General features: G+C 39.6%; 1 protein-coding gene across 1 annotated transcript in view; it reads right to left on the reverse strand.

The window, feature by feature from the left end:
* igsf9a (immunoglobulin superfamily, member 9a) overlaps positions 1-13,014 on the reverse strand; it is a 55,204-nt gene that overhangs the window by 8,361 nt on the left and 33,829 nt on the right. The window contains 6 exon segments of the mRNA XM_034126060.1: positions 1,022-1,133; positions 1,832-1,982; positions 3,754-3,870; positions 4,289-4,429; positions 8,521-8,663; positions 9,336-9,481. Coding sequence (XP_033981951.1) covers positions 1,022-1,133; positions 1,832-1,982; positions 3,754-3,870; positions 4,289-4,429; positions 8,521-8,663; positions 9,336-9,481 — 810 coding nt within the window.

The following is a 13,014-nucleotide window of genomic DNA, read 5'->3' on the forward strand; positions in this document are numbered from 1 at the left end:
ATTTATTTCAATACTGAGGCGATGACCCAGTTCTGTCTCAGGGATTAAGATAGCTCATCTTCATCTGATGTAGTGCTCCAAGGTTACAATGTGATTAAGATGGGCATTAGGAGAAATGTTGTGTCATCGTCAAATCTACAGTTCAGTTAATCCTCTTCAAAGAGGCCCTATCATGCTTTTCAGGGGTTTTCCCTTTCCTGTAGTGTTGTATACAGGTTTTAGTGCATGTAAATGGTCTACAAAGTTTAAAATCCCAAAGTTGTTTCAAGAGTGCGTTTCTCTCCCTCCCTGAAACGCCTCCATTGGACTCCTTTATTGATTTAAATAACATAGTGACATCACTACGTTACACTCGCAATTCTATTGGCTACCACTACAACATATTGTACGTGATAGGCTTAGGGGCGGGACATCTCTAAGCAGTTGACCAATCACAACAGTGCCATCCAGCTAACCAATCAGAGCAGACTGGACTCTGGTTTCAGACAGAGGGTGAAAAGAGGTGAATGAAGACCTTTTTGAACATTAAAGTATGTAAACATGTCACAGTAGAGGAACAATATACATATATCAACCTAAACATGATCATAATAGGACCCTTTTAAGGAATTTAAAGACATTATAACTGGACTAAGGACATTTCATTGGTGCATTGGCTGCAGTTTTATATTTAAAACTTTTTTTCTTTCTGTACATACCATGACTCACTTTTCATACAACACTGTCATATCAAAACTTAACCTTAAAGCAAACATCCTCAATTATTTCAATGCTAATAGAATAAGCACGGATTCACATATGTCTTCTGCTTTCTTTTTTCCCCTCAGTCACCTCCTATTGTAGCTAGCATGGCCACTGCATTATGAAACTATGCTCTGCAGCAGCGGTTTTTATTGTAGCTGCCAAGAGGTGATAACGGATAAATGAATTCCTCATCCTCGAGATCAATAGAGTAATACCGGTGCAACCGATGGCTGCCATGGTTACAGCGAGAGAAGAAAGTGGGAGGCTTTACACCCACCAAACTGAAAATGTCTGTGCTGATCCTCCATCAAAGCCTGCCTCCCAGGAAACGTTGGCCTGCCTCACCCCTGGAGAGACGGACAGAGAGGCAGCCGCATGGGGACTGGTGCCTGTAATGGAGGGAACAGTTGAACGTGCCAGCACTTGAAAGCGCTTAAGTTTAGAGCAGGGGTGTCCAAACTACGGCCCGGGGACCAAAAGCGGCCTGCGGGACATTATGAATCGGCCCTCAGCAAATTCAAAAAGTATAATGGAATACGGCCCACAAATGAAACTTGAGCTTTTCTTGTATTGTACTTATTAAATATATCTGTAAACATATATTACAGAGTAGTGTTCATGTGTTAATAGTAAGCCCAATTAAATTTGAAAATATGTTCTAACAAATCTAAGTCAATAAGAAAAAAGCCCAATAACTTACATACATAACAAACTTGAAATATACCCTTCCTATTTCCTCTTATGATAATCAATCTGGGGCTCCTGTTGTAAGGGATGAGTTACTAACAAAAGAAATGAAACTCTGGAGAGCTGGGATGTAGGCTGTTTATTTTTTCTTAAATCAGATTCAAGTATCAAGCATAATTTACCTACTTTTGATTGATTTTGCTAACTTATAACTGAACTTATGAGGCAATATACCTCACCTCTAGTGAGCGGCCCGGCCCTTCGAATATGTTTCTGTATGTGGCCCTCGGTGAAAAAAGTTTGGACACCCCTGGTTTAGAGGCCGTCTCTAGATTGCCATCAATAGAGGTTTAAACAGGTATAAAGAAAACAATTTGAAAAATGTCCAGTGACCACTAACCGAGGACAAAGACTTGTGTGACAGCTTTCACCGAGGCTACGCGGTTTGTGGCGCTGCACTCCCACGCCCCCTGGTGGTCTTTAGTGACGGGCTGCAGCAGCAGAGAACCGTTGCGTTCAATGGCGTAGGATGTGCGACGAACCAAGTCCATCTACAAGAACAGAAAGAATATTTACACATGTAAGAAACCCTCTATGTCTCAGTAAATGCAGTATATAGTATCAAATCAAGCTGATCTCCAAATAAATATGTTTAAGCTTAACTGAGTTGTCCATTATGTTTCAAGGGAGACTTATTTCCTCAGAGGAAACGGTTGTAGTTTTAAATACGTCAATAATTAAATAATGATTAAATAAACTCCTTGGTTAAGTTTGGTAAAAGATCATGGTTTGGCTTAAGTAAGTAGTTTGTTTCGTAAGTTAAGTTAATAAGCAAGTCAATGTTCATTTTTTTGTTTCACGCACGACACGAAACGCAGTCAATGCTCGTGCAAGTGTTAATGGAGATGCTAATAAAGAATAAGAATGTCTTAAGCATGAAAGTCACACACAATAAAAAAAAATGCAACTGAAAAAAATACAATTCATAAAACAGATAGAAGGTTGTAAATACAGATGATGCTTCATCATTATCAAGGTAAATCGAACTTGTTTAATAATGTCGATTCTTCGTCATAATGTCCAACTCTAATATACTGTATACTGCTATCAGAAAGTATTAACATCTTAAGTAATAAGCGTTTCTCCTTTTTTGTAACTCAGCAGTAGGAGTTTTTAATAAAATAATAAGTACCTTATCACTAATTTCATTAAGTAAATTACACAGCATGAACAGCCACTTTGTTAAACTGTTAATTGATTCTGATCCCATTGTCGGTGAGTCATGATTTAAAAGCTTTTATTTCCTTCAGGAAAAGGGGGGGGGGGTTAATTTGCTGATTTCCAGAGCTCACTATGTCTGTATGGAAGAAAAGCACTGATTTTCATGAGTTTAATCATTCATTGCCTTGTGAGGCTGCACTAACACAGTGGACAGATGATATTGCAACCACTAGATGGCAGCATTGACAGAATGCTTAGCGTTGGCGTACGAAGCGTTACAGTGGAATGACAAATTGGCGCAAAATGGCAGTAAAACTGAATATGTAGGCTATGGTATAATAACAAGTGGGATTTAATCAAATCCTAGAGCAGCAGAGGACGGTTGGCGTCCATCCACTCCTCCCTCTAAAACATCCCACGTCAAACACGCTCTTTTAAAAATTCAACACAGTTTTTGCCAATTGACAAACACTTCCTACATTATATATTGTGTGTGAGCTACGACGAGCCGCTAGCTAACAGTGAAGTTAAGTTTAACTGAGCTCATTGCCCAAACTAACATGGAGAAGAGTCATTCACAGAAATATATTAACATTTTACAAAAAGGAAAGAGACAAGGTTTTAGAAAAATCCTTATGACAAATATGAAAATGTTGAACATATATTTGGTATAAACCAAATCAGAACTGAAACAGAAAATAATTGAACTGCAAAAAACTATAGTAAATGTCCTTATTCTTATTCCACCACTGAAAAAGATCATAAGATAAGATAAGATAGAACTTTATTGATCCCAATTTGGGAATTCTTTGTGTTGCAGCAGTATAAAAAGATAAAATAAAAAATGTAAAGACAAGAAATAAACAAGAAAGTAGAAAATATAGATGTTGAATTTACAAATGAACAATAACAAGATATAAAGTAAGCTATTATATTTACATAAGTATGTGACATACATCAGGAACATGTTTTACTATGTGCACAATTATGTAATCCTTCAGCCTTTACACACTGCATAGAGGATGTCCTTGTCAACATGTGCAGGGCCATAAATAAAGCAGGACTGCTTCATTATTGAATAAGCTGCACAGGGTAATTTACCTTGGTCCAGGTCACTTTAATTGTGGGGTCCTGGTTTCCTTGACAGGGGATGAGCAGAGTCCGGCCCACCTCCTGTCTGTACTCCTTCTCTGGGGTGACGCTGAATGATGGGGGGTCCTTTGAATTTCCAGAAAAACATAGCAGAGAATCAAGGAGATTGCAGCAAAAGCAACAGTGGGATTTTAAAAGACTGGATTATCGCCGCTTTGGACGAGATTATTTTAATAACAAAAGGATTAGCAGCACAATTAACTCCCCTAACAGTGGGAAACATCGTAGTGAGTGTGAGTTGACTTCTATTAATGCCAGGGGGGCTCACGCATCCAAGTGAAAAGGTCAATAAAATGTCGTCAGAGTTAAGTTTTTAATTCCGTGTGACGGGTTCATTTGTGGCAAATTAACATGTGCATACACTGGAGTAAATGGACAGTTTAGCAGAACTAAAAGGACATATTTGGTTGCAGTTTCTGAGCTTGATGAGTCACATTATGAATTTTAAATGTAGTTATTATCCATTGAGTTAGAGCACACTTACTTGTAGTATTACATCCACTGGCTCAGATGCACCCATAGTGCCATAGCTGTTGTATGGGGTGCAGGTGTACACACCTGCTGTATCGTCATTGACTGTGGTCATGAACAAAGAGCCCAGTGGTGTCAAGGTCCATCCTGGATACTGAGAGAAATGTAAAAGGCTCACAGCACATCAAAAAGATGAGGTAGCACACACAAACAGACACTTGAATGATACATGGCAGTAGTGGCAAAAAAAAGGAAGTGAGCAGAGAGCTTAAACAGCCAAAAGGCAGGAAATCTCGTACGCATGAGCTCCTCAGCTGCGCCTGAAGGATTTACAGAAGAATTCTTGATATCTGCCATCCTGAAGTGGTTAAGTACTTAATGCCAAACGGGCAGATTATTTCAAAACTTCTCTTAAATGTTGCATTATATAAAATGAATGAAAACAGCTTTTGATATCTAAAGAACATGAAGGAGATAAAACGGTCTTCTGTTCTAATTCAAAACAAACACTTTTTTTGGCAAGGGGCATCCATGATTTATTTAAAGTGTGATATAAAGTGGCATGCTTATTGTACTTGCCAGTGTCTTTTTGTACAACTAAAGCATGCTTTATTTATTTGTTCACTCTACTGGAACTATACTTTATGAAATCAACATCATGCTGTATCAGAGAAAATCATTCATTTACAAGGAACATTTAGTCAGAAGTAGTGCAATTTTCTCATAGACTTCTATAGAAAAATATGTTTTTGTAACCAGTGAAGTTGCCCCCTGCTGGCAATTACAAAGAATGCAGGTTTAAGGCAATCTTGCAATGCCTTCACAGCCCTGAAGTGCTCAAGTACTTAATGCCAAACTGGCCGATTATTTCCAAACTTCGGATTGAAAACTGTACATCATTTATTAATGTTGACACAGCCTTTGCACAAATATAACTGAAGTAAATGTAAAAGACTGTTCTAATAAAAAAGAAACCTGTGACATCACACTGTACCATAAACTCACTAAATATATTTTTACTGAGATATCAATTTGAGTGAGAAATAGCGTAATTTTTTCATAGACTTCTGTACAATAACACTTATTTTTGCAACCATTGGAGTCGCCCCCTGCTGGTCATTAGAAATAATGAAGGCTTAACCTGTTAAGCACCAAGCCTGTGTTTCATGTTTCAGGCTCGAAAATGACATGCCCAAAACAAATGACTACAACTTAACTTCTAAAAGGGTTATATGAATAATTTCTTTTATCAAAGCAAGGTTACATCTGTGAGTTGGATGTAGAAGTGTCAGAATCAATATAAATGTTTTTTATTTTAAAGAAAATTCAGATTTTACATAGTAAAAAAACTGTAAATTATAGTGTCAGTCCAAATATAATTTTTTACAGATAGTGAAAACTACCCTTGGATGATGGGTTAGTAGACTAAAAGCTTTAGGAATCCAAAGTACAACATATAATAAGTACCCTGTATCAAGATTGATGCAAAACAAGTGACATTTGACCTTTTTAGAGAGGTTTAGCCAAAACCACCCCACCTCTGAGGTGATTTGGGTGAAAAAAAATGTCCATATCTCTGGCCCCCCTTGGTCGATTTGGATGGTTGACACCTCTTTCTGACCGTTAGAGCCAATAGAATCGAAGGGGGAGGCTCCCACACACACACGTTGTGAAGAGAAAAGGTGGGGGCTGCACGCATGTAAATGTCCAGCAGAGTGAAGCGATCTCTAGCTCTGGCATTTGGAAACGAAAAAGCAGTTTTATTGCTTATGGATTATCAGAAATAATTTCAAAGAGGGCACAGATACATTGGATGAACCTATGGATTAACTGCAGCATCGTTTTTTTATCGTTTTAATGCCATTGAAGACCAGTTTTGACCAAGGTAAGCCATGTTAGCGTTTCTAGCTACCTAGCTCCACATGTTATGATGTACGCTTTCGTTTATAGCGTCGCAAATGTTTATCACTGAGTGTTGAGGTTTTTTACACAGATTCTGTGTCTCCAGGAGACCAAAAACGAGTGGTTGGCTGTGCATCTAGGATAAGTAATAAGGGAGTTATTGTGAGTTTAAGTGCCGTTTTAGGTTACATTTTTTAGCTCGTGGATAATTCAGAGGCTGAGTGTTAGCATTGTGGTTTTTTTTTGGAAAAAAAAATTAAAAAGATCAGTTAGCTGAGTTTCTTCCCGTTACATGGATATAAAACATTCATAGTTTATTAAATATTAAGATTCCTTAGACGTTGTTTCCTGCAAATGACGCGTTTATCCGCCCGGTACCGGGGGGGCCGTGCGTAACAGGTTAAAGCATTACCACAATAGGCGCTTTCACACCGGAGTACTTTTCCCAGGAATAGTTCCGATAGTTCCTGGGATTTTGTGTTCACACCAAAAATATCTGGAACTAAAACTTTTTTTCTGGAACCTTTTCCCCCCTTTTCAGTCCCTGCTAGAGAGGTGGTACTTTCCTGGGGAGGAAAAGGTTCCAATTTCTGATTGGCTGGGCGAATTGCAAACCACGCGCCGTAGAACTCCGAAAAGTGATGTGAAGCCGCCATTTTATTTGCTCGCATTAGCATTATTAGCATTAGCATTAGCCCAGAGCACCAACGGAGAGAGAATAACTTATGGCAACACAACAGAAAACATGGGAGCGGTGGAGTGATGTGGAGGTGTCGGCGCTTCTGGCGGAAGGCTTCAGTAGAAGCTGCTGGGAGTCCCTGGAGCTTCCCAACTCCGGGGACTTCCGGCCGGGGACTTCGGGTGGCAGTATACGCCGTGAAGTTGTTTACGGCCTGCCAGTAAACCCAAATTAGAAGAAGAAGAAGTGACGTCAGCGGCTTCATTTGCGTAATCCTCCCTCAGGGACTTATTCCGGTGTGAACGCGATCTACTAGATAGTTCCGGAACTAAAGATTTCCGGGGAACTAAGTTCCGGGAACTATTCCTGGGAAAAGTACTTGGTGTGAAAGCGCCTAATGACTTCATGGCCCTAAAGTGGTACTTAATGCCAAATGGGCAAATCATATCTTCTATTAAATTGTACATTGTCTAAAAAATGCTCAGCTTTTGCAAGATGAGGTAAAAGATCAAGTGGTCTTCTGTTCGTATTAAAAGAAAATAATCTTATGGACATTTCCTTTGAGGTGGATCCCTCAGTTCTTAATATAAATTCTCTGGAGAGCTTTGAAAATCCCTTTTTGATGCATTTGCATTATAAGCCATTACATTTTCTAGTCATTTTTCCCCAATAAGCCGCACCAGAAGGCTCGTGTTGTGCTATGAATGCAAAAGGTTCGCTCTCACTTTAATGAAGTCAAAACTGCCATTATCCTTCCCAGAATGAGGCTGTGAGAAAGTATTAGTGTGTGTGTGAGAGCTTGTGACATCCAGTGTGGAATTGGAATAATTGGAAAAATAACAGCCTGACTCCTCCCGTGCATTCAGCACTACAGGAATATATCACATTTCCTGTGGCGCTGCTCATCCAACGACATGTCCATCGCAATGACACCAAAGTGTCGAGGTAGGGGGGGGCAAATGCAGCATGTGGAGGGGAGGGGTGGGTGGTTGGATGGAAAAAAGGGGTTTAAAAGCTGGCACCCTGTGATCATATTTTTAAACAAAAGTATGTTTAAATATGGATTTGCGATATGAAATGCTGAGGTTAAAAGATCCTGTGGTGCACTACTGAGGAGTCCCCCAGCCTCTCATCTACAAAGGTTCCTATACTGTACGCATCCATCAGAAGAAGCAGAAGATTGAAGTGGAAGTGGGGGAAACGTGAGAGCAAGGGGCAGTAAGGAGTTCCTTGGGGATTGCTTCAAAAGCTTTTAAGATTGCACATCCCTGTCCTTTAAGACATATCTGGTTGAATGACTGTCCAATTGAAAGCATATTTCCAATAGTGGACACTGAAAATGTCCGACTTAAAACGAAAAAAATGTCTTCGCCCTGCAGTAGCAAGAATAAAGTTGCCCTTCTGCTGGTAAGAAAACTTGAGTTGGCCGATTGTTAGAAAAGCTTTTCATGATGAGCTGCTGGCGGCGGCTCATAGATGTCCACAGTCAGCAGCGGGGCCTGACATTTCTCTGCTAAAAGAAGATGAATGGATTCATCCTGTAATGTTTGCAGCATCAGGGATCAATAAACGGAGCGATGTTGACCGGACAAAAACAAGGGACAGTAAAGGTCGGTCACTGTTATGGCAGCGCTTCTCAATCCAAAATGATCATTTTTTATTACCAAGGACAGGTCGAGTGGTTCTCCATCTTTGGTCCAATCCACACGAAGCAGAGGAGGCTGAGCGGCCGATGGACAGGCAACCGTTCCCTTCATACCTGTCGGGAGGTACGATTTCTGGGGCATCGGAAGAGCCTGGGCTGGATCTGAGCAGAGGAAAGACATTTGAATACATCTGTAATTTATACGTACATCGTTTTGTTATTAATTGCTGCTAATTCAGATGACAAAGCTATTTTACACTGTGTTAAAGTGGGCTCAATAAAACAAGTTCTACTCTGGTTAGAAAACTGTTGGAGGAACACTCTGCTTCAGTTTTATCCGCTTTACAAACCAGGTGTTTCAAGTGTAGTAAATCTATGGGACAGTTAGTTACCGTGACGTCAGGTTTAACTAATGCATTTGAGAAAATAGGCTCTGAATATTATCAGAGATGATCCTCACCCAGCATATTGCCTCTCAGAGGAAATGTCATCTGAAAGAGAGTTAAAAACAACCCTGGACTTTAAATTGTAAATGTTAAGTCCCCTCTGCATTTATTTATAGAAATGTATTGCCGTGGCAACAAAGTTAACTTAAGTTTAAGAGCAATATATCAAGAGCTCTACAGGCTAACACAGGTAGTATATAATTATTAGGTACAATATATATATATAAAATATTTTTGCTGAAAAGTAATGTACCATTCAGGTTTTAGTCATAATAACCACTTTGGCTGTAAGTGATTTGTTGAGACTCTTGAGGAATAGAAAAAAGAAAAAGGAAGTATTTGATGTATTACGAGGGCTCATGACTGCAGACTACAGACAGAAACGTACGCTTCACGGTGAGGTTGGCGGAGGCGGTGGGGGGGTTCAGCAGGCCATTGCTCGGCATGCAGGTGTAGTTCCCAGAATCCTCAGGGATGAGACTGGAGATGAGCAGAGTCCCGTCTACCATGATCTTCACCCGCGACTTCAGAGACCTTGAGAATAGAAAACAGATGGAAATTCTTCGATATGTAAAAAAAAAACGGCTGCTGGTGAATAACAGCGAAAGGTAATGCAGCTCCTCTACTCCAGTCAAGGCAAACACTCTCGGAGAGCATCAACAGTGTGGGAGTGTTTTTTTTTTTTCTTCCTGTGAGTTATTCACCACTGTGTGCAGATGGAGGTTGAGGAAAATTCATTTCATTTCAGTTAGTGGGTAGAGGAGTGCCCACTCATGTTATACATTCTTACATTTACAGAGAAACATGAAGTACTGTACCAGGCTGCAACAACTTACTAATGCTGATAATATGTGGGACGCCTCACAGTCACACATTGCGTACATTACCATACAGGTCAGATGACTCATGGACTTTTACTGACACCGATAATTCCCCACACTACTGTTTTTCTCACTTCACATAACAGCAACCTATTTAGCCTCCATTTAGAATATTTGTATATTACCAGTGAAAAAAAGGACATATGTTAACGAGTCGCTTGCAATGACGAACAAACCAAAAATGATCACCAAGAGGTCTAGGCCCTTAGCAGTTTGGTCAATACTGAAATATCTCAACAACCATTACACAGACTGTCATGGTGTGAATTTGACTGTATTATAACTTTCGTGACTTTCCATAGGGCTGCCGTCATAAAGTAAGAGTGACTTGTCTTATAGTGTAGCCAAATATCTACAAAACAAATGACATTAATTATTTGGCTGACTTTGTGCTAATTAGCAAATGTTAGCACGCTGAACTAGGATGGTTATTGTATACGTCACATCTGCGTTAGCATGCTGACATTAGCATTTAGCTAAAAGCACTATTCTTCCTAAGTACAGACATCAATCCACAGTTATCAGGACTGTCAATTTAACTAAGTAGTCGTCTAACGTTATTGAACTATATCGGGGTTGCATGACTGACTTAAACACTACTAACTACAGGTGGACACGTGTTTGCCGTGAAGACGTTTAAGAGTCTCATGTAGCCACTTGTTAGCAACCAACACTTTTAAGACACGTTAAAGCTTCCAGTTCACAAGTAGAGTTTTTACGGATGTAATGTATGTCCTAGAACAAAATGTTAAAATGTCTTGTAATTGGTTTGCCACCAACCCTATTTCAGGCATCAAACCAAAAGCCCATTCAAATATTCATTGACTTAGAGACGAGGAACCAGAAGGGCTAAAATGGAAGCTAATTTCTAGGTTAAAGGACTCATTCCTGCATCAATCCAAAGCCTAAATGATGCTAATAAATCAACTCAATTCAAAAGTTGAAACGGCTAACTCACTGAATTCTGTTTGAGGGTTTATGTTGTTTCCATCATTCATATTTGATCAAATGGAATCCCTGTGTCGTTAAATATACAGAAAAGAAAAATGAAATATTCAGCGATTATGACAACATAAATTGTTTAATCTTGAACACAGTAATGCACATTTTTAAACTACTGTAGCTTTTATGGTCAGCTATAGCCAAAAAATAAACCCTTTAAGTCATGACTGTTAACAGTGCTATATTTTCCCTTTACACAGGTGGATCATTACAGACATATGATGGCAGCAGGTTCCATCTGCAGTCTCTAACTGCAGTGATGTTTACGCAATGTCAAGCCACAATCAGGCACAGCAGATCTGCTGGCGGATATTTAATGCAACCAGCAACAGCCAAAAATAATCCCAGAACCCCCTGGTTATGTGAACATCAAGCGTTCCCTTCATAACCTATTCCAAACAGGTTGCACATCAACAGGCCTGTTGGAGATTGCAGCAATGAAAACATTTCCCATGAATCTACAATAAAATGGTGAATAACTTTTCTCTCTGTTCTAATAATTCACTTTTTCTGAGCCCACTTCATGCCCTAGTGTGCCTCAGGTACTCCAAGGCTACAAAATTACCCAAAAGTGTGTTTGGCAAGCTCTCAAAGAACTTGGCAGCTCCTGATTGTATTCTGGCTGTGATGCTAGGTCAACAAAAATAAGGCCTGTGGTGTCCTCTTGTGCACACAGAGCAGCAACTGAACATCGATTTGTGGAGGGAAAGAGAAAAAACAACTCTGTGGAGAGAAAGTACTGATAGTTGGAGGGACATCTGAAGCATGACTCAGATATATTATCAAAATCCACACAGTCATCAGCACTTGGATACATGTTTTAGAAGATAATATTGTCTATCCTGATGTAACATTATTACCAAACCAGCTTCAGCTCCGTCAGCTGATTATTCCAAACATTAATATGCGCGTCCACGGCGTATATTGCACGAATGTAGGTATCCAGGAAAGCCCAAGGTATCCGTTATAAATTAGTTTTCCACAGCAGGAGAAAATGGACATGAGGCGAGAGAGGGCGTGAAATGTGTCAATTGCTCAAGTCTCACGATTAATGCATGAGTGCTGGCAGCCCTGTGAAAGAAGCAGGAGGTGTGTGATTTACGGTGAATAATGCACACACTGCAGGTGCTGAATGCTTGAATGTGGTTGAAGTTTCGCCATCCTCACCTTTTCCTGGTTATATTTGCATGTTTCTTTTCGAAATAAAAGCTCACTTAAGAAGATTTGAGTTAATTTTCTGTAGATTGACTTATCATGAAATAACAACAGTGTAAATGTCAGGCATGGTCTTTCCTTACGTGTTAAAAAACATTATTTGTTCAACTTTAGGCATAAGCATAAAATATATTCCACAAATATTCCCTCTTTCTATGATGATTTACTTTTCATAATAAACTCTTCCTGTGCCAAGCTTCAAACACAAACCCCCATGAAACTGAGATATCCTTATAAAGCTGTGAGTAATTGCAGAAAAAAGAATGCGAAAGTAGGTTTGACATTCTCAAAGAGCACCTTACTATTTTTTACATTTTACAAAAGAGCTTTTTATCCCGCTAACTCAAAGCAGATAATCAGAATAATCCTTGTGCTGTACTCAGCTGTTAACAGCATTATGCGTCAGCTCCAAAAAGCCTCTCAGAAACTTTTCTCCTTGTCAAAATCAGCTGGAGTATTAACCCGAGTGTAACTGGGATGAATTAGTATGTGTGATGGAGAAATATTCTGGAGGGGAAGTAATGCAAATGAAACCCTCCACCTGCTCGACTGACCCGAAACCAGCCACAGCTTTTTAAGAGTGTTCAATTGTCTGGTGGATGAATCCTGAACCGCTCTCCACTCACTCTCGCTGCCACTGAGCACTGCTATTGTCAAACCTCTTCACCAGAGAACATCATTCAGTGCTTCTACAGTTTCAGGCAAGCTACATCATTTGCTTTTACAGTAACATGATGGACGTTAAATATGATGTGCATTTTTTGGCAAATGCTATATCCTGTTGTCTTCATTAAGTCAGCAGTGGTTCGTTATTTTGGCCATTTAGGTTTTTATGGGAGAAAATGCTTTGAAGGCAGAAACCCTCTCCACAATTAAGAGTAGGCATAAGACTTTCCTTCAGAATCAGAAACCGGTTTATTACCAGGTAGGTTTATATGAGGAATTTGACTTGACGTCATGGTGCGTACA

Source organism: Trematomus bernacchii, unplaced genomic scaffold (genome assembly GCF_902827165.1).
Source record: "Trematomus bernacchii unplaced genomic scaffold, fTreBer1.1, whole genome shotgun sequence".
NCBI classification, from domain to species: Eukaryota; Metazoa; Chordata; class Actinopteri; order Perciformes; family Nototheniidae; genus Trematomus; species Trematomus bernacchii.